General features: G+C 35.3%; 2 protein-coding genes and 1 pseudogene across 2 annotated transcripts; 1 reads left to right on the plus strand and 2 right to left on the minus strand.

The window, feature by feature from the left end:
• The first annotated feature begins 244 nt into the window (after positions 1-244).
• LOC120139695 (abscisic acid receptor PYL4-like) lies at positions 245-1,049 on the plus strand. The gene has a single exon (XM_039154854.1). It carries the CDS (start codon positions 277-279, stop codon positions 913-915), a length of 639 nt encoding a protein of 212 aa, XP_039010785.1. The 5' UTR covers positions 245-276; the 3' UTR covers positions 916-1,049.
• A 9,528-nt stretch (positions 1,050-10,577) lies between these two features.
• Positions 10,578-13,167, minus strand: LOC120139722 (annotated as a pseudogene).
• A 4,222-nt stretch (positions 13,168-17,389) lies between these two features.
• On the minus strand, positions 17,390-21,486 carry LOC120139723. The gene is made up of 11 exons (XM_039154869.1): positions 21,142-21,486; positions 20,538-20,580; positions 20,239-20,292; positions 20,047-20,110; positions 19,472-19,528; positions 19,082-19,188; positions 18,941-18,979; positions 18,164-18,252; positions 17,991-18,069; positions 17,813-17,860; positions 17,390-17,730 (listed from the first exon to the last, which is right to left on the minus strand). The coding sequence occupies exons 1-11, from the start codon at positions 21,324-21,326 to the stop codon at positions 17,650-17,652; spliced, it is 846 nt and encodes a 281-aa protein (XP_039010800.1). The 5' UTR covers positions 21,327-21,486; the 3' UTR covers positions 17,390-17,649.
• Between the last annotated feature and the right edge of the window lie 979 nt (positions 21,487-22,465).

Genomic DNA, 22,465 nt, shown 5'->3' on the forward strand with positions numbered 1-22,465 from the left:
TCAATATTAATTAATAGGTAAAATGAAAAGGGAAAATAATAAATTGGAAAGAAAGTGGCAATCTTGTAGTTTGTATAAAATAAATGGATAATGTACCTTAACTAAGTCCAAAAGACTTGCAACTTGCCCATCCACTTGCAGTGTCCAGCGTAAGCTCTTGCATTTGCATTATGAAAATTGAGAAACTATTCTAAATCTTCTCCTTTTATATTTACAATACATTAATCTATGTCTCTAACCAAAACCCACATCATTCATCACCTCCTTAGCTAAAACATGCCTTCCTCCTTGCAGCTCCACTGCTCCACAACCACCTTCAGCGGCGGCTGCCACCACAAACAGCAACCTCAACCCACCACACTGACAAGTTGTTTCCCTCTTCCTCACGATGTCTCGCTACCGGAAACGGTCTCGTCGTACCACGTCCACACCCTGAGACCGAACCAGTGTTGTTCCGCGGTGGTTCAAGCCATCGAAGCCCCAGTGGATACGGTTTGGTCTTTGGTTCGTCAGTTTGATAACCCTCAGGCTTACAAACATTTCCTCAAGAGCTGCCATGTGATCGTGGGTGACGGGAACGTGGGTAGTCTTCGTGAAGTTCACGTGGTGTCGGGTCTCCCAGCAGGTTCCAGCACGGAGAGGCTCGAGATCCTGGATGATGAACGTCACGTACTTAGCTTTAGTGTGGTGGGAGGCGATCATCGGTTGAGAAACTACAGATCGGTTACAACTTTACACGCCTCCCCAAATGGTCAAGGGACGGTTGCCGTGGAATCATTCGTTGTTGATGTACCAGCTGGTAATACCAAAGAGGATACCTGCACTTTTGTTGATACAATTGTACGTTGCAACCTTCAATCTTTGGCTCAAATGGCTGAAAACATGGCTAAAGGAGAAAACTCATTATCCCCTTAATCATTTTCTAAGGGGATAATTCTTTTTCTCTTTAACTCTTTTCTTTCGTCTTCGAGTTGCCATTAATACATCCTTAATGAGGTTGAAGATGATCCATATCGTATATTATTGCTAGAGGGAGGTTTAATTCTTCACCATTTTCTTTTGGGAGATTTTAGATTTGATGATGGCAATAAATTTTATTTTGTTTTCTCCATGTAATTGTGAATGTGTTTCAAAGAAATTGTACTATCTATAGTAATTAATCCTTCTGAATTCTACCCTGATTATTACCTTCTTTGTTTGTCCTTGCATTCCTTCCTATTATATGTTTTCCAAATATAGTAAGAATTTTTTTCAATATATATAGTAAGAATTAATTCTTAATTTTAAAAATGTACACTTTATTATATATCAACTTAAAATTTTTAACGATAACTGAGAATAATTTGACATCTAAACACCTAAGTTCGCCCCTAGATTAGTAGAATATATCTCCAACGGTGAAGTACAAAAAATTGTTACAAATGGATTAACCTTTAGTATAAAGTATTATTAAGATATTCCAATTTTTAATGCTCTAATATATGGGGTGTTTGATATGAACAATGAAATATTGACCCATTAGTACTCCAATGCACTCAATGTGGCTCCAAATGCAGTGAGTTTTTTCCCCCTAGTTATATTTGAATTGTGATCTAGGTTGAAATCTTAAGGTTATTTTTTCATAATAATATTATCTTTAAGATTTGAATTTGAATTTTTTTACTAAGAATTAATGTAACATTTATTACCACCGTATATAATATTTTATTAATATTTTTTCAATAAAATATTTCTAATGCAATGATTGATACGTGATGTATTTATTTTATGATAGATAATTATTTAAATTATGAATCAAATTTATTTATTATTTTGAATCAATAGATCAAAATTAATTATCTAATTAGTCCAAAAATTTTATACATTAAATTGAATCTTAAATTAAAGTTCAAATATTAAATTAAGCCCTAAAAATCAAGTTGAGATATGCATAACTATCCAAAAGTAAAGAATACAAATGTTTGTTGAGAGAGAGAATCAAGAAGAGGTGCTTTGCAAATTTCGACTTAATTAATTATACATTTTTTTAATAATCCCCAACTTGATGAAAATTAATGCAAGTTGATGCTCTTTTTAATTTGTTAGGTATATTTTGCCCGTAACTCTCTATGTACATATTATATTATTATTATTATTATTATTATTATTATTATTATTATTATTATATATGTTGTTGAGAAAAGGACGAGGGGGGCAGCAAGTTGGAATGCAAGTGGGCTTTTAAGGTTTCGACGTAGTTTACATAAATTTACGCCACCCATTTTGTAATATTTAAAGCATTACATTTAATGTAGTTGGCATTTTATAATTTTATACACTGCTATTAAATTTTAATATTCGGTTGTATTATAATTATATTTGAGAGTAATTAAATGTAATTACACGCTTATAACGTGTTTAAACAACTATCATATATTTACGAATTTCTTTAAATTAAATCAAACTAAAAATAAAATAAAATAAAATAGATGCTATTTCATTAATGTTAATTAAAATGTTAAAATATTGCATGATGTGATCGAATGCAACAACTATCATGACCATGTTTAATTTGATCCCCAAACAAAGGCAAAGGATTTCTTAAACTAAAAAGTGAATTGTGCCAATGAGATATGGAATTCTTGGTAAAGAAGCTTCAAATTCAAGTCTCATTATGTTATACTTTATTTCCCTGTTTTATATGAAGTTGAGATTTAATTATGATTATATTCTTTTATCAAAAACAAATTATGATTGTATTATTTGTTTTTAAAAATAAAATGTGTCTTCTATTATTATTTTCGTTATTATTTATGCTTTCTTATATAATACTTCATAATAATTAAACTTTTAATTATATTAAACAAAATTAAATTATAAGATTAAATACGCTTGAATTCAACGTCCAACGATGAAGGTAGAAGATTATAGTTTTGGTCCCTTGGTTAACGAGTAATTTTTTTTAAAAAAAAAGGTTTTGTATGAATTCATTGCCAAAACATACAAGACGAACGTCAGAAATGGTCTCGTTAAAAATCTTTCATATGCCTAATTGGAGGAAAAAGAGTACACATTTTCAACGGACAGTACAAGCGAAAAACAAAATAGCTCACACCTATCCGAAACAATCCTCACTCTAACCAGCTCACTATAAAGAAGCAGAAGCTCATGTAAACAAGCCTCACATTATTCAACACCACCAAAAAGCAACCAATAACAGCCAATTAGCAACACATTAGTTAACAGGAAAGCAGCACTCCAACGTCAAGTGACCGCGCACATACCAGATCGCCGAGACAAACAGCCGAATACATCCGGAGCTCCACCTGCACAACAGCCCGCACTCCAGCAAAACTAACCCCCTATTCCGCACCAGCACACAAGAAGAAAGAGTGTGGTCAACTCAGCTCAAACCAGCAGCCCACAAACACGCATAGACAAAGAGAAAACGATAGGAAGATCGAAAACGGTACATCTCAACGCTGCTCGACAACCCATCCAGCACTTAGCACCAAGCAAACAGCGACCAACCAACAGCTAAAAAGCAGAATGATATCCGTACCACACCAGAATGATCCAAACCAGTATGGCCTGCACACCCCAAACACCACAATTCCAACAGCACTCTTGGGCAACAACACCAACGCCAGTTCTTACCAAGAGCTGACCGCATTCACGCCTGCGAAAGCCAATATCCATAGGCACACTAGCAAGAGCAACCCCGCTCCTTCAACGGGACCACATCGCAGCAAAGCAACAACAAAAACAAAAACCATTTTACAACACCAGAAAAAAAACAGCCTCCCAAATTATCCCAGGTAAAAAAGATCCTCAAGCAATCGCATTGACAGCCAAAAACAATCCACTCAGATATCAATAACTGCAAAAGTTGTTAAGACACCACAACAACATAACTCATTACAGCTGCTGCAAATTTGGACACTGAATAAAATCCTTGATGTTTAAAATTCCAGTAGGCCACTTGCTTCTGCACCAAAGTCTCACCCTACATAAAATTAAGTCAAAGAGCTGGTTTTCGCAACAAGGTTTTCCGTTAAACATAACGTCGTTTCTATACAACCAAATGGACCACAAGATTCCGAAGAAAGCCATGTTCCATATTGACCACGAAGCCCTCCTCACCGGTTGAGGAACCCAAGAACACAAGAAACCTTTGACATTTTCAGGGACCACTAGCACAATTGACCAACGGGAGCACCACCTTTGCCAAGTCTTCCACACTATGCTGCAATGACAAAAAAATGCTCAACCGATTCCATCTCTACACGACACAGAACGCATAAGTTAGAAGCAATGTTAATTCCACGCTTCTCTAATTCCAAAAGAGTCGGGACCCTTTGGAGCACTAATCTCCAGACGAAAGCCTCCACCTTAGGAGCAAGGTTGGCCCACACCAATTTCCAAACAAGATCTTTATCGAGACCTTCGCTCCCAACGCTATTATAGAAGTTCCTAGAAGAATACATGCCATCACCTGAGCTTTTCCAAACTAGATGGTCGCAAGTCTCACTTCTGCCTCCGGAAGCATTAATCACCCGGTAAAACTCAACCCAAATGGGATTTTCCCATTCAAACATAGGCCTACGCAGAACAATATTCCAACGCCAAACTCCGTTTCTGATTTTATCTTATTTTGTTACACTGAGTTTCTGATTTCATTCCAACTCATGCTTACATCCTCCAAATTATTATAACAAGAATGATTTTAGAATTTAATTACAAAATATATAAGTATAGATTTTGACCATTAATAACCCAATATAAAATAGAAATAGTTTGTTGAACTTTTGAAACTCCATTTTGGCCAGTTGGTATAAACGTGTTCACAATTTAAACATATGGAACTTGCTTAGAAGGGCAGATGGTGGCCCACTTACATGGGTTTCTTGTTCTGCAACTTGATAAATTAATTAAAGCAAACGTAAGTCATCTTTTGAAAAGGTGAATAAAGTCATGATTAAATACAATGCAATTTAGTACGGACTTAATGTTACCCTCAACACGGAATTATGGGACGGTATTTCTCGCAAATGGCCGTACATTTATTCACATGTAAAGTTGGGCCTAAACTTTTTTGGAAATTAGAATTAAAATCTTTTTTTTATGACATCAACCCCATAATTTACATGATATTCTATGTGTATCACGTTATTAAATAATTTAAATAACGATATGTTTAGTTTAAGTAATTTTGAATAATATTATTTGTATGTTAACAATTAAAAGGATAAAAACCTAATTTATACGATATTACTACTTGAGGTTTGAAAGTGTAAAATAAAATTAAAATACGAACAATTTATCTTAATTATGATATCTCAAATTCTAAATCTATCAAATACACTTTGAAGATATTTTAAGTTCTATTATTATTGTCATCTTACAAAAGCTCCTCTCTTTTCAGGTATTCCGTTGATCAATGTGTTAAAAGTTGGCAGCATTAGTCAACATAATAGGGTGACAATTTGGCATCATTAATGAGCGGCTAAATTGGTGCCACCAAATTGTTGAAAAAGTTAAATGGAATAATCACAATTTAGTCATTGAACTTAGAGTATTTACAAAGTAGTCCTTAAAACTTCAACAATAAATACCCTAGCTCATTTAACTTCAAAATCATCCCAAAGCATTCTAGCTTTCTTCCAATACTAGAGAGAATTTAGAGAGTTTCTTGAGAGTTATTTTCTCCTTTTTATCGAGAGAGAATTATCATTATTTTCTCCTTGGTAGATCGAGAGAGGTTGTAATTCATATTTTTCTCATAGTGAAATTCTTCTACCGTTGCCCGTGGTTTTTACCCAGTATTATTTAGGGGTTTTCCACGTAAATTTTGTGTCTCTTTTATCTTCAATTTTTATTTTCTCAAATTATTAGTTCCATTTTTGCTCTATCCGATAGCCGTCTTCCGCAACAATTGGTATCAGAGCCAGATTTGAGTGTGTAATATCTGCTTATTGTCTTTGTGGTTGCCACCAAAAGGTGGATCCTCCAATATAAGAAAGTAAGAAGGTATTACCCATTCTTTGAAGGTTCTAGAGAACTATTCACGATAGTGAAATAGTGGGAGCTATCCGTAAAAGAAGCTATGGCAACGAAATTTGATATTGAAAAATTCAATGGGAGAAATTTCTCATTGTGGAAATTGAAGATGAAGGTATCCTGAGGAAAGACGGTTGTCTAGCAACTATCAATGAAAGGCCGATGGATTTCACAGATGACAACAAATAGATCGAAATAGACGGGAATGCTATGACAAACTTTCATCTAGCATTAGCAGATGAAATATTGTCAAGCATCGAGGAGAAAAAGACAGCTAAGGAGATATGAGATCATCTCACCAAACTGTACGAGGCCACATCGCTGCACAATAAAATTTTCCTTAAGAGAAAATTGTACACTCTTCGTATGCCAGAATCTACCTGAACACTTTATTTTCTTAGCTTACATCTTTAAGCTGTAAAATAGGAGAACAAGAACGTGCTGAACTTCTACTTCAAAGTCTACCGGATTCGTATGATCAACTCATCATCAACTTAACAAACAGTAATATCACCAATCTAGTCTTCGATGACGTTGCAGCTGATGTTCTACAAGAAGAAAATTGGCGAAAGAACAAAGAAGACAAACAAGCAAATCTTCAACAAGCAGAAACGTTAACAATGATGACAACGATGAGAGGGAGATCAACTCACAAACATGGTAGATCGAAGTCGAGAAGCAAGAAGAATTTAAAGTGCTACAACTGTGGAAAGAATGGTCACTTGAAGAAGGATTGTTGGAGTCTAAATAAAAACTCCAAACCACAAGGCAATACCACAAACACTTCAGATGATGGAGATGCTCTATGCTGTGAAGCGTCAATCACCGTGGAAGGCAGAAAAAGATTTGCAGATATATGGCTCATTGATTCAGGAGCAACATATCACATGACCTCAAGAAGAGAATGGTTCCATCATTATGAACCTGTCTTAGGAGGATCTGTGTATAGTTTCAATGATCATGCCTTAGAGATCGTTGGCGTTGGAACCATCAAATTAAAGATGTATGATGGAACAATTAAAGTTGTTCGAAATGTGCGGCACGTGAAAGGCCTGAAGAAAAATTTATTATCCTACGGATTGTTGGATTATAATGCAAGCAAGATTGAAACACGGAAAGGAATCATGAAGGTGTTTCGTGGAGCACTTGTGGTGCTGAAAGACGAAAAGATAGCAGCAAACTTGTACATGCTGAAGGGAGAGACTTTGCTAGAAGCAGAAGTCTCTGTTGCCTCATGTAGTTCAGATTCTGCAATGCTATGGCATCAGAAACTTGGACACATGTCAGAACAAGGAATGAAAGTCTTTGTGGAGCAAAAGCTACTTCCAGGCTTAACGAAGGTATCACTTACTTTGTGTGAGCATTGCATAACAAGTAAGCAGCACCGGTTGAAATTCAACACATCAAATTCTAGAGGCAAAAGTGTTTTAGAATTGGTTCACTCTGACGTATGGTAAGTACTAGTTACATCCCTAGGCGGAGCAAAATACTTTGTCTCATTTATTGATGACTACTCTAGGAGTTGTTGGGTGTACCCTATTAAGAAGAAGTCAGATGTGTTTTCAACTTTCAAAAACATCAAGGCGCGGGTGGAACTTGATTTTGGAAATAAGATCAAGTGTTTCAGAACAGATAATGGAGGAGAATACACAAGCGAAAAATTTGATGACTTTTACAAGAAAGAAGGCATCAAAAGACAGTTCACAGTGACGAACACTCCTCAACAAAATGGAGTGGCAGAGCGGATGAACAGAACCTTGTTAGAAAGAACAAGAGCAATGTTGAGGGATGCAGGCCTAGAAAAATCATTATGGGCAGAAGCAGTCAATACCGCCTGTTATTTGGTGAATCGAGCTCCATCAACTGTAATAGAGCTGAAGACACCAATGGAGATGTGGACTGGTAAACCAGCTGATTATTCAAACCTCCATGTATTTGGAAGTATTGTGTACGTGAAGTACAACTCCCAAGAAATTTCAAAGTTGGATCCAAAATTCAGGAAATACAAATTCTTGGGGTATGTTGATGAGTAAAGGGGTATCGCTTATAATAGGATCCCACTGCCCGTAAAGTGATCATCAACAGAGATGTTAGCTTTATATAAGATAAACTACAAAGAAAAGAAGACGATGATAGCGCTGAAAAGTCAGAGACTACTCAGATACATGTGGAAAAAGAGTTTGAACAAAGAGATTCTTCTGAAGCAGAACCAGCACATGATGAACAAGAACCAGAGAGTTCTGAAGCTCCAATAACTCGCCAATCAGATCGTGTGAGAAAACATCCCAATTGGCACTCAGATTATGTTACAGAAGGAAATATTGCATACTGCCTTTTAACAGAGGACGGTGAGCCATCAACATACGAGAAGGCAATAAGCAGCTCAGATGCTTCACTGTGGATGATGGCGATGCAAGAAGAAACTAAAGCCCTTCATAAAAATAATACATGGGACCTTGTGCCACTACCACAAGGAAGGAAGCCAATTGGTAACAAATGGGTCTTCAAAATCAAGCGAAATGATGACGATCAAGTTGAGAGGTATCGTGCAAGACTGGTGGTCAAAGGATATGCTCAAAAAGAATGTATTGATTTCAATGAAATATTTTCTCCTGTGGTTCGACTAACAACAGTTCGAGTAGTCTTGGCAATGTGTGCTACATTAAACTTACATCTAGAGCATCTAGATATTAAAACAGGGAAATCTTGAAGAAGAGATTTATATGCTCCAGCCTGAAGGTTTTGAAGAAGAAGAACTTGGTTTGCAGGTTGAACAAATCTCTATACGGTCTAAAGCAGACGCTTAGGTGTTGGTATAAGAGATTTGATTCCTTCATTATGTGCCTTGGATACGACAGACTTAATGCAGACCCTTGTGCTTATTTCAAGAGGCTGGTGATAACGATTTTGTTATATTGTTGTTGTATGTGGATGACATGTTGGTTGCAGGATCCAACAAAGATCATATTGAAGAATTGAAGGCACAACTGGCTAGGGAATTTGAAATGAAAGACTTGGGATCAGCAAACAAGATTCTAGGGATGCAAATTCACTGAGACAGAAGTAATAGGAAGATTTGGCTTTCACAAAAGAATTACTTGAAGAAGATCTTGTCACGATTCAGCATGCAAGATTGTAAGCCAATCTCTACCCCTCTTCCTATTAACTTCAAATTATCCTCCAGTATAAGTCCTAGCAGTGAAGAAGAGAGGATGGAGATGTCTCGAGTACCGTATGCATCAGCAGTGGGAAGTTTAATGTTCGCTATGATATGCACAAGACCAGACATTGCACAAGCAGTGTGAGTGGTTAGTCGATACATGGCAAATCCAGGCAAAGAGCATTGGAATACAGTAAAGAGGATCATGAGATACATCAAAGGGACCTCAAATGTTGCATTATGTTACGGAGGATCAAACTTACTAATCAATGGGTATGTAGATTCTGACTATGCAGGGGATTTGGATAAAAAGCAAATCTACTACAGGATATGTGTTCAAAGTTGCTAGTGGAGCTGTAAGCTGGGTTTCAAAATTGCAGTCAGTTGTGGCTACATCCACAACAGAGGCAGAATATGTATCAGCTACACAAGCCAGTAAAAAAGCAATTTGGTTGAAGATGCTATTGGAGGAGCTTGGGCACAATCAAGAGTATGTCTCTCTGTTTTGTAACAGTCAAAGCGCCTTGCATCTAGCAAGGAATTCAGTATTTCATTCAAGGACAAAGCACATACGAGTTCAATACCATTTTATTCGTGAAAAGGTGGAAGAATGGATGGTATATATGCAGAAGATCCATACCAAAGACAATATAGCATATTTAGGCAATCAACACTGATAAATTTAGCTGGTGTCGAATCCTCTTGTGCCTGACAAAAACGTAAGCAACATGATGGTACAAGGTAGAAAGAATGGTGTAAAGATATGATTGTTCCAATCAAATCTTCAAGTGAGAGATTGTTAAAAGTTGGCAGCATTAGTCAACATAATGGGGTGGCAATTTGGCATCATTAATGGGCGGCTAAATTGGTCAAATATTGGCCACCAAATTGTTGAAAAAATTAAATGGAATAATCATAATTTAGTCATTGAACTTAGGGTATTTACAAATTAGTCCTTAAAGCTTCAACTATAAATACCCTAGCTCATTTAGCTTCAAAATCATCCCAAACATTCTAGCTTTCTTCCAATACTAGAGAGAATTTAGAGAGTTTCTTGAGAGTTGTTTTCTCCTTTTTATCGAGAGAGAATTATCATTGTTTTCTCCTTGGTAGATCGAGAGAGGTTGTAATTCCTATTTTTCTCATAGTGAAATTCTTCTACCGTTGCCTGTGGTTTTTATCCTATATTATTTAGGGGTTTTCCACGTAAATTTTGTGTCTCTTTATCTTCAATTTTTATTTTCTCAAATTATCAGTTGCATTTTTGTTCTATCCGATAGCCGTCTTCCGCAACACAATGGCCCAAAAGGCTTAATATTAATGGCGAGAAAAGGGGTTAGACGCCATGACCAAAACCAATTAGAAAGTATATTATTAATTTGCCATGTAAATTAGGTTGAAGTAGGATAGAAGAGTTTGGTAAAGAGAAGCTCATTCCAAGTATCTTGAACGCCAGGCAAACACCAATGCGTGCAATCGGCATAGCTAGCAGGGTTGGCCAGCTGCTCCGCCGTCAACGGATTCCATTGCTTCTTGTAGATCGATGTGTGTGCGTCTTTGCGGTAACTCGAGAGCTGAGTGATGTTGAGAAACGCGATGGGGCCGGAACTCGGATTTTCCAAACCCTTCCTCGACCACCTTCATTATGCTTTTCCTGCTATCTGTACCCCAATAGTTGGGATCTTGGATCAATGTTGTTTGATTGTAACAGTTCCCACCAGGCTCACCTCCCCAGTCGCCCCTGCCAATATGTGCAATGGAAACTCGTATTAATTTCAATCCAAAATGTATAAATATTAGTACAGTTAAAGAATGATTTTAATCCATATACTTTAATTTCACATCCTTTACTTACTTTGAATGAGTAGGAGACATGCTGGTGAAAAAAACCCTGGTGCTGGTGCGATTCATGTTTCTGGTCACCCATTTCAACATGCTTTCATTGCCATACGATACCATCCTCAGTCGACAGCTGCATTATTTCTTTCTCGTCATCCTCGAACGACCCTTTCCTGTCCAAACAAAAACACGAGTAAATTACATGCATTTTTCTCCCGAACCAAAAACTTAAGACAGAAATGGATGGGATACATACAAGATCTTCATGTCCTGCCCACTCACCCACCACAGATAAGTATTGAATACCAAAATATCCACACCCTTCCAATGCTTTCCATGCTTATTTATCGAACCTTTCCTCTCTATCCTATCCGATATTCTGTGAACCACAGCGTTATACGAGTTGGATTCTAGACGAAATGGAGCCCAGTAGAACTCGATGGTGGCATTGTAATCCTGCACAACATAATACAATTAACATGCAATCAGATACGTAAACTGAAATAAGGATGTTTTTATTGAGGTCAATTTCGGGTTTTGGTCGATATCAAGTTTGGATCATTCAATTTAGTTCATTTTAAGTTTGAGGTTTGGTTTCTTAAGATGGATTGTTCGAATAATTTAATACTATGATCACTTTAGGTTCGGTTCATTTGGTTAAATATAAGGTTATTTTGAATTTTGATATTTTAGATTTGGATGATTTTGAATTAATTTGAAGTTAGATGAATTTAAATACATATTTTTGCTTTTATATAATCAAATCAAATCAATTAAATTAAATTTCGTATTCGTATAAGAATTGATAAATCAACACGGTGAGGGCATCATTATTGTAGGTTTCCATAAACTTTTTACGAGGAGGGATGAGTCTATGAAGAAGACAGATCATAGACACATATTGGCCACGGTTTAATGAGTCACCCACAAACATCATTCTCTTTCCTCTTAGGCTCTCCAGCATCAATGTGGCATTGAATCTGTCCAATGTCAAAATTTGCTATCACAATTCAATTTATATTCATAATATATAAAATTTCTTTCCAATGAAATCAAACATCATGATTACTTTATTTATATATGCTACACTATACAGAAGAAGATGATGACAATAAAAATAATTACAAATTTCTTATCATGGTTAAATATATAGAAAAATCGTACAACTTTTAATCGAGTTAAAACAAAATTTAATCACAAAATTCTAATAATATATATGTATATATAAATAAATCTATGATTCAATATATGGTTACATAAATTCAAGATAAAATTAGAATGAAACTATGAGGAAATGCTTAATTGCTTTTTTTATATAATACATACATTTTTTAAAAAAAATATGAGGAGTTACATTATTTAATTTTAAAATTGACTAGGATTTAAGAAGTAATTAAACCAAAATAAAACATTACAAAATTCTGTGCTCAACAGTCTCATTAGGAGAGATATTAAGAGACATCATCGTAGCAAACAAAAAGGCTTCAATCATCAAGAAGAAAACAAGGAAGAAGAAGACAAAAACCGGAATAAGATTTCGACATTGTTCATCGGTTGGGAAAAGACAATGAGAAAAAACACAACATGAAACAGAAAAAAAGAAAAAAATCGAAGGCTTTAAAATTATGAAAAATTAAAAATCTGGGTGATACCTGGGAAGATGGCAGCCATGGGGTTGCCATCGCCATTTCTGATACTCAGTGTCCGGTCTCCCATGTTCTTGACACGTCAGCTGCGGCTGTATGTAGGGACATTCCGATTCTTGATAGTGAGGCCGAGTCAATACGTCCCTGACCCACCTTCCGCTGAATATATCACACCCTTCTTCTCCCTTCCCCACTGCAAACGGCAACTTGTATTCCTCTCTTTTCTTTACTAACTCCAAACCGACCAAAACTGAGTTAAGAGACTAAGGGTAGAAAGAAAAAAGAGAGTGACTGAGTCGCGTAGAAATTCAAACTCACCTGGTGTCGAGGAGGTAACTCGGGTGGGCTAAAGCGGGGAAAAAGTGCGGACGGAGTATTCTCCATGGATGATAGCTACGAGAAGAATGAAAGCTAAGAGAGTGTAGAGAGACGAGCTTTTCGAACACCACCAGAGAAAAAAGAAGTACGTGGTGGTGCCTTCATTTTTTTTTCTTACATCAAAAACACAAACTGTTTTCTGCCATTTTCGACTGGATTTGGTCTGGGAATCTGAACAATCTTCAAAAGGTTTATAGGAAGATTGAGGTTTTTGATTCATCAACAATCAATGTTATTGGACACTATGTAGAAATAGTTAGAGTAAACTACATACTATCAGTTGTATCGTTTATATCATTAAACTTTTAATTTTGTCAATTATAACATTTAATTTGATTTTCGTTTCGATTATACCATCAAACCATTAAATCATTAACAACTAGATCAAAACGATGTTGTTTTGGGGAGTTGTCTATTTTGACAGTCGTCATCCATGTCGGCAGTCGGCAGCCACATCATTGTGTTGTTAACAATTTAACGGTGCAGTAGTATAATTGAAACGAAAATCAGAATTCAGTGATATAATTAGAAAAATTGAAAGTTCAGTGGTATAAAAGATACAATGCCTAAAGTTTGGTGATATCTGGTGTAATTTACCCAAATAGTTACTTTGATGAATGCTATATCATTCATAAAAAGGTGGATTTTTTGGTCCCTTTATTTCTCTAAAATTTAAGATCTAATCTCTATATTTTTATTTTATATAATTTAATTCTTCTATATTTCTAATATATTAGTTCATCCAAATTGTTAACATCGCTATTAAAATGGTAATATGATTTTAAAAAAATAACTTTAAGCATTATTTTTTTATTAAAAATAATAACATTCAATTAATCGTATAATTTCCCCCCAAAACTTCACATCAACACTTAATTAGAATGACTAAATCGGGACTAAATAATAATATTATAAAAGTAAAATGATCAAATATTTTTATAATAAAATTACTGAATTTTACTATTGTAAAGGGGCCAAAATTGTAGTTTAACCTTTTCAAAATAACACAAAGAGATTTGATTGGTTGCACATGATCACCAAGTCATACATTTCTGTTTGATTGTTGCAGGTTGCAATTTGTGGGTATTTTTATTTAACTTTTTTTTTTGTAATTATTTGGGAAGAAATATCTTTCTTAACTATTTATAATATACACATTGTAAAAATAATTGTTCGAACCTAACATTTTTAGGGAGAAAAACATTCTTTTTAATTATTGAAATCGAGTTCTAATACATATTTGTGTTTGGAGTGTAGGGAAAGTGAATAGCATTTGACTTGGGCTTATAAGCTAAAGATGTCCCCATTAACAAGAATAGTTTTGATTTAGGTGATGGTTTGTTAGCATTTCGCTCTCTCTTTTGTTGGCCTTTAATTGTTTCTTTTTCTTTGTTACTCTAAATCTTCAACAAGGAAGTAGGCGATGATGAGCAACCCGATTGGAATGCATCAACTTCCATATACGTATTTTCTACCTAATTACTTAATTATTTTTAAAGATACTCTACATGTTATATTACTATGTTGATGTTGATGGGCACGAAACACAGACTCGGGGGCTGCGACATGTGGTGGAGTCATTCGAGATGCAAATAACAAGTGGATCAAGGGCTATACAAAAACGATTGAGTATTGTTTAGTATTGGATGCAGAACTATGGGGAGTATATATAGGTTTGGAGATTGCCTGGAGCTTAAGATTAAAGATTGTTTTCGGTAATTAGTAGTGGAAAAATAATCCAGACCAAAAATAATGTTTTCGGTTTAACGCTACTTAAAATATTATTGTTTGACCTGATTTTTTCTACCACTACTAATTACCGAAAACAGTCTTTAATCTTAAGCTCCAGGCAATCTCCAAACCTATATATACTCCCCATAGTTCTGCATCCAATACTAAACAATACTCAATCGTTTTTGTATAGCCCTTGATCCACTATGTATTAAAAAATGAGCAATATATTGCATATATAGGTTTTTTTTCTATCCACATTTCGATGTATTAAAAAATGATATTTATTTATATTTTTTTTGAATACAAAGGTAGCTAGAACGTTAAAATTAAACCATCAGGGATATCTTAATTCCCATGCAGCAGTGTAGATAGAGCAGTGGGTGGCTGATCAAAGCTAGACGTGCCTCACGGGAGTGACCAAGCTCATTTGTCCATAGCATCCGCCACTCTATTCCCTTCTCGCGGCACATGGCCAAATCGGAGTTGTCGGTCGCGTGCTATAATATCAACCACATGAGGAATTATATGGGAGGGACCATCCATTGGTTTTCCTTGTCGAAAAAAAGTCGTCAACTTCTTTGCAATCTGTCTCAAAAATGATGTTTCACAATCCTATGTTCCAAGCCATGGTTAAGCCTTCGAGCACGCTCCATAGTTCCGCGTCTAGAACTGTGCATCCCCCTAGTGATTTTGAGAATCCTGATATCCATCTCTCTTCTGAATCTCGTATTGTACCCCCGCAAGTTGCCAATTCTGTCGTTGGGTTTCGAGCTTCATCTGTATTCAGCTTATACCATCCCTGAGGGGGAAGGGGGGGTAGACTCCCATTGGTGGTAGTACGATCCAGTCGTAAAGCCGCCGTTCGCCACAGGTTGTTAAGTTCAGCTGCATTAGCTGCCTCCGAACATAGCCGCACGCTGTAGAACACACTCGTCATCTACGCTATCTGGTTCGAAATTCCTTTGTCCCTTCGGGTCCACAGGTACCATAAGATTGATCCAAACATCGTGTCACATTCATCCTCTTTGATCGGGAAGCGGTTATATATTTTTTTATTTTAACTAAACTAAATATAAAACCAAACTCAGAATGGTTGTTAAATCGGTGAGATTACAATTTCTGATTAATCCAATTCAACTGTCAGTTTGATGATTTAAATGCACTAATAAAAAGTATTAAAACTAATAAAAATAAGAAAATTCATCAAAAAGAATTTCATAACATATTCAATCAGTCGAATCACCGATTTTTTGTCTTGGTTTTCAAATTTTACCTCTTCAGGAGACTAACGATTTCCAGTTCAACTAATCGTCACATTCTAACAACACTTCCCCTTTCATATTTAAATAAAAAAAATAACCATCCAAGGAATAGGACCATTTACAATATCCAAAGAAAAAGCTGTACATAATGAGTATATAATGGCATAATAACGCTATGCCACCCAAAATGAAAACAAGAAACATACGAAGAAATTAGTTGTGCGTGTGGGGATGGGCACGGCACTGACCTTGTGAGTTCCGAACCAACCCAATTTGATTGGATCAGATTTTTTTTAAAAGAAACCAAATTTGAGTCAAATCAGATTTTTTAAAGAGAAGTTTGAGTCAGGTTTAAGGTAAAAAACATCTAATCCGACTCAAAAAATAATATAATTTTATCTTATATATTTATGGATAATTACAGTAATACCTCTTTCTATATTACTTTTTTTTTGGATTAAATCCTTATTTTATTAAATAAAATTATTACTTTTTATATATATTTATTTCTGGTCGGGTTCCGGTTTTATCTCAAAAACTCATGTCAAGTGAAATCACCCTAAACTCGAGTTGGATCAAGTCCGGATGGAGGAGATCTATTTTCGAGTCAAATCGTGTTGGCCGAAAATCCAACTAAACCCGACCTATGCACAGGCATGTGTTTTAAATTTTTTGCAAAAGGCCTTCAGCTCTAATTGCATTATATAAATATTTGGTCAAATCCTATCATTAGTCCCTATATATATAAATGTTATGTATTTAATCTATCTACTTTAATTTGATCAATTTTAATCCTTGTATTCAAGAGCAAATCTTGGATTTTTTTAGAAGAGGCCAGGAGTAAACTATAAATGTTTGAAATGCCAAAATATAAGCTTATTATTACTTCACCTTATAATTTCTAAGGGGACCAGACTGAAACTCCATCGATTTTGAGGGTCAAAATAAAATTTCATCATAACTTTATAATTTCACCATTTAGGTCATGACCATCGCCAACCCCCTTATCCCTACCCCTACTTTCTAAATTTTGTAATTTCAGTCCTGACCTAAAAATAGCAGGCCAATATGGTTAAATTAAATGAACTTAAAGTGATTAAATCGGAGAACAAAAGTTAAATCTACAACTTACGCAGTCATTAGATTTCACGGCTACTGAAATTTCAAAATTCAAAAAGCACATGGACTAAAAATGATCAAATTGAAGTATAGGAATTAAGAACTAAATCCACAACTTAAGCATAGTAAATGGAACATTTGTAATTCCATGTAATATTTGAAGTTTAACATCATATAATCTAGATATTTAGTTGTCTAACACAGTCAATAAGGGAAAATGAAGTTTCTACTATTGGTTAGGTGTTCTTGTGTAACTACTCATTCTACACACAAAAATTTTCAACTTCGATGAAAAAAAAATCAAGTGAAATCAGAAAGATTAAGCGGGAGAAAATGTGTAATGTGGGAGGTCAGATCACCGGAAAACCATTCCCGAAACAATCTTTCGCAGTTTTGCACTGACTTGGCAAAGGTTCATGACTGAGCTATTGCAAAACCGGTTTAGACTAACATGGAACAAAATTGCAACTGCTCAAAAATTGACTTGAGAATAGGAGCCTCCTTGACTGGCCGAAGGTCCTCTAAACTGCAGCACCAGAGAAGATACATACATCTGCAAGAACGATAACGTATATCATATGATTGTAAGACTAGTAGGTTTTGGCTCATTTTATTACCGACTAACAAGAAGATACCTGTGTTCTATGTGGTAAGCTGATCCAGAAATCCAAGTTCGGAATTGCCTGAAGAAAGCAGAGCAAGGACATAACAAAAGTTAGGAGAATGGTCGGTCGACTGAGGCAAGCCAAAGTCCCAACTTTAACATAGAAAGAAAGAAAAGGAAGAAAACAGATAGCTTCAGAGAAAACTTACGTCTATACCATGAACTTCAAGGAAAAAATATCGATAAACAGTACCAGAAAGCATATAGGCTCCAAAGAGGCATATGATACTAGAGATAAAAACACCAGTCAATCAAGAGAATGTTATAGATTATTATTATTATTACTTATTAATATCATTATTGTTGATGTAAAAACCCTCACAAGCTCAGCAAGGTACCAAACCAACCAAACCCTTTCCCATGAATGGATATGATTGTTGCACAAGCCGAAGGATGTCGCAGCATTGTTGCCTATCAAAATTAACAAAACAAACTTTAAAACACCACGCAGCGTTGTGGCCTATCAAAATTAACAAAACAAACTTTGAAACACCAAGATGACAACTAACGGGGACCTAGAGGGGGGCGGTCGCCCCCCCCCCCTAAAAATTTTAAATTCCTATATAATTTAGATATTTTCTTTGTATTTTTTGTTGAAAATCTGTTTTCTCCCCCCTAAAATTTTATAAGTTCGTCTTCCCTTTAAATTTTTATAAGTTTGCCCCCTCTAACATAAAATCCTGCATCCATCTAACCCCCTTGTCAAATATTAGAAACAAAAAGTTATCAACATAATTGACATGGAAATTTGTACTACGTAAGAATCATCAAGCTCAAGAAAAAGTAAGCATCCTCATATTTATCAAATGGAAGCTATATTCCTTTCTTCTATAAACATTATGAACCTGGCAGAGCACTCCTATTCTGCCTCACCTGCTACAAAAAGTTTTTGTTTACCCAGACAGGTTAATAAAAAATAAACTAAACCTCAATTATTCTATGGTACTTGAGCTTCAACGCAAATAACCTTACTATAACTAGGATAAAAGGTACCTAGTGTTCCAAGTGTTGTGGCAATTACTCTAACCCTTTCCAAATGTTTGGTTAAAAATATTTTAAAGTATATCAACGTCAGAAACTAAGTTTCGTAGAAACTTACATATTCACAAGTCCCCAGTTTCTCCATTGAATTTGGCCCCTGTTCAGCAGAATTGTATATTAGGTATATATCATAATATAGGTATTTTGCAACTGCACAGAGTTTTTACTTTAGCACAAACATTGTGGAAAATGCTCTTACTTGAGCTCCAGCTGAATCACAAAGCAATGAGACAGAGAGTGAACAATTGTGCTTTTTTCCACTGCTTGACATTCTAACAATGACACCTTTGAAAGGATTCAGCTTGTCTGTCATGTATAAGGTTGTAGAACAGTCACTATCACCAAACTGCATTTATACAAAAAATAGAAAATCGACTTTCTCCTCATAGCATGGCACCATGGAAAGAGTAAGCAACCAAACACACAAAGGAAAACTGCCGTTACAAGCTATGTTTGTTAAATATGCATCCAAGGCTTAGCCATAGAAAGAATCGCCACTTTGAGAGGTAAAGTCAAGTGTTAGTCTTATTTACTAAGATATGGGTCATACTAGAAAGACGCCTAGTAATAAGAGGTATGTTTCACTTGCCAAGGATGCTAACATCTGTGCTTGAAACATGTCCAATAGTAGTACATACGTGATAACCTGCATAAACCACAGAGGTTCAATCAGAATTTTATAATTAAATGTACTGCATTTGTTTTTCTTTCAGAAAAGGGAAGAAGCAAGGAAGGAAAATCTTAGGTTATATGCATATGAAAGTCTGTAATATGTTGCTAATAACGCAAATATAGAAATGTACTATAAATTTTTATCCACTAGAAATGCAAATGAGAAGTAGCAATGCGCTCCAAAGAGAAAGAAAATTATATGTATTTTTAATACTCTTTTTTGTCAGACTAATAGGCTAAAGTGTTAGAAAAAAACAATTAGGAATTAAGTGAGAAAGCCAAAGCACAAAAATTGAACAATAAATGAGAAAACATTTGTTAACAAAACTCTAATAAAAATGCGATTACATCTGATAATGATTGAGAAATTAATTGTCAAGAACCAGTAATTATGAAGTTAAAATTTATCATATTGAAGAATAGTAATCAGTTATAACTAGTAAACAAAGGAAACACTAACTAAATTCAAGAAAATCAACAAAGATGTTTAACCTCCAGAACGTTCAGCCACCAGTGCACTACATTCCGTTCCACAATGTGATGGGCCACCACAGTCCTGAAATATCATAAGACAATCAAATAAAAGAAGAGGAAAGCCCGTCAATGATGACTGCATTGTATTCTGGATCCTTTCATAGTCAGCATGTAAACAATAAAACTCAGATAAATTAAAGAAGCAATTACCGAGCACTCAGCACATCTAGGTGGATCATGGTTAAAAATCATTCCACCACAAAGCTGTTCCATTGAGTCAATGAAAAAAAGCCAATAAGAAATAAGCTAAATGTATAGGGAAAGGCATCATATACTTGCTTTAATAAGCTAAGTTCTTGAGAGTAAACAACCAACAGGTATTTAAAAGCATACTTCAGTAGTAATAACCACATCTGAATCCACATAAAAAGTTCATACTTCAAAGGAAAACCTAAAGAAAGCAATGATTCTTAAAACAATGTAATAAAATGTAACCTGATGGAGCCAACCTGAAACCAGAGCACAGTATCATTCACTGCCACCTTGTAAAACCTAGCATAGTTAAACAAAACAAAAATTGTTTCAATAAAAATGGAAGACGATCTAATTGAGATACGTAGGCTTCCAATCAAACATAGATAATGTGCAATGCAAAACAATTTCCAAAACAACAAAAATTTTCACACTCCAAACAGACCTAAAGTAACTAAACTAATCAAACAAGTATATAAGCGTAATAATAGTACCTAATCAACTATGACTGGATGCAACTCAGGCAAACACCGTTTTCTTCTAAATCAAATTCATAATCAACTTTAAATAGAATACAAACTTTAATCAAATCGCAGATTAGGAATTCCACTCCTTGATAAGCTAATTATACCAACTTGCACCAAACAAATAAAATGAAATACTCTAAATTAGTATAGTGCATACATAAAAAAAAGGAATTACCAAAATTTTCAACAACCCTCTCCCCTACACTAAAAACGAGAAATATATATCTATGTATATATAACACAGCCTTCTCTACCTAAATTCAATTTAAAAAGAAACTTAATATATATGAGAGATACTTAGATCAGGGAAAAGAGAGGGAATTTTGTGAGTTACCCGTCTTCGCTGAGGACGCCGTGAGGGAAACTAGTAAGAGGAGAAGCCAAGGTGAAGTTGTAGATCTTGTCGCTGTCAATGAAGCTGTGCTCGCATATCCCGAAGACTGGGTTAACTCGAAGTTGAATCGTCAAGAGAAAAATCACGAGAAGAAGCAATCTCCGAGATTCATTTCCCATTATCATTTTATTAGCTAAAAAATAATTATTAATTCTCTAATTTCTATGATTCCTGAATTTCCTCCGATTTTGTGTAATTTTTAAGCTATTTATCGTCGATGAAATTCAAGAAAAAAATGGACAAAAAATACACTAGAGAGTGAAACGAATACAAAGCCGGACCGAAGGAGACAAGCAGGAATGAAGCTTCTTCGCTGCAACCAATAGGAAATTTAAACTTTGAATTAATTGCACAATCTCATCTAATATTTTTTACTAATTATATTTTGACCCCTTTAATTTAAGTAGTCTAGCTGTGGCCACCCAACCCAAAGCTTTGAGTAGAGATACGACGTCGGTTTGAGGTTCTATTTGAAACATTAAACAATTAGTTGAATGAACAGAATAAAGGTTTCTTTGATATTTGTGATGGAATCTTTGCTAATTATTTGTGGGAGGTATTGTCCTTTGATTCACCATCAATTTCAAGTACCTATGTCTACTTTTATGTACATTGCAGGACTATGCGAAGCAGTCGGCAATGGTACAAAGCTCAGCGTCTACATGGGGATAGACGTATTCGGAAGGGGAACATATGGTGGCATGTCCAAGTTACTGCAAAATAATCAATTTATCATATATGCATTCATCGTCTGCGTAAATATACCCATGACTTGCTGCTTTACATTGTAGGCTATCGCCGGGTGACCGATAATGATAGTGTCCGATAATCCTTATCTTCAGGTAAAACCAGAAGGTAACTCTCAAGTGGACCTTTCTCTCGAATTCTCTTCTGAAACAGAAGGGAAAAAGAAGTTGCTTGTTGCATCCCAGGGTACAAACCTGTTTTCAAGCCAATTTAGGGAAGTGATCGACTTCCAACACCGGACAATGCTCCAGGATGGGTCATACAAGAGGTCAGTGGCGGACACATTATGCCCTGGCCAAGTGCATTCCCATTATTTTGGAAATGTGGTTAAATTTAACTTAATTGATAAGGAAAAAAGAAAAAAATTATAATTTTTGCATACCCATTATTTTTTAAAAAAATAAAATTAAAATTTTGGACATCCATTCTTAAATTTCTGGATCCGCCACTACAAGAGGTTAGCATGGCAGAAACCCATGCCCTATAATACAAGCAACAGCCTGAAACTACAAATGCA

The sequence above is a fragment of the Hibiscus syriacus genome, unplaced genomic scaffold (assembly GCF_006381635.1).
Source record: "Hibiscus syriacus cultivar Baekdansim isolate YM2019G1 unplaced genomic scaffold, ASM638163v2 tig00110770_pilon, whole genome shotgun sequence".
In the NCBI taxonomy this organism is placed as follows: Eukaryota; Viridiplantae; Streptophyta; class Magnoliopsida; order Malvales; family Malvaceae; genus Hibiscus; species Hibiscus syriacus.

Excerpts from the sequence above, each read along its gene's own strand:
- LOC120139695 (XM_039154854.1), top strand. The coding sequence starts at position 277 with ATGCCTTCCTCCTTGCAGCTCCACTGCTCCACAACCACCTTCAGCGGC.
- LOC120139723 (XM_039154869.1), bottom strand. The coding sequence starts at position 21,326 with ATGATAATGGGAAATGAATCTCGGAGATTGCTTCTTCTCGTGATTTTT. Across the intron at positions 20,581-21,141 it reads GGCGTCCTCAGCGAAGACGG|GTTTTACAAGGTGGCAGTGA; the intron begins GTAACTCACAAA and ends TAACTATGCTAG. Across the intron at positions 17,861-17,990 it reads TTGAAGTTCATGGTATAGAC|GCAATTCCGAACTTGGATTT; the intron begins GTAAGTTTTCTC and ends TGCTTTCTTCAG.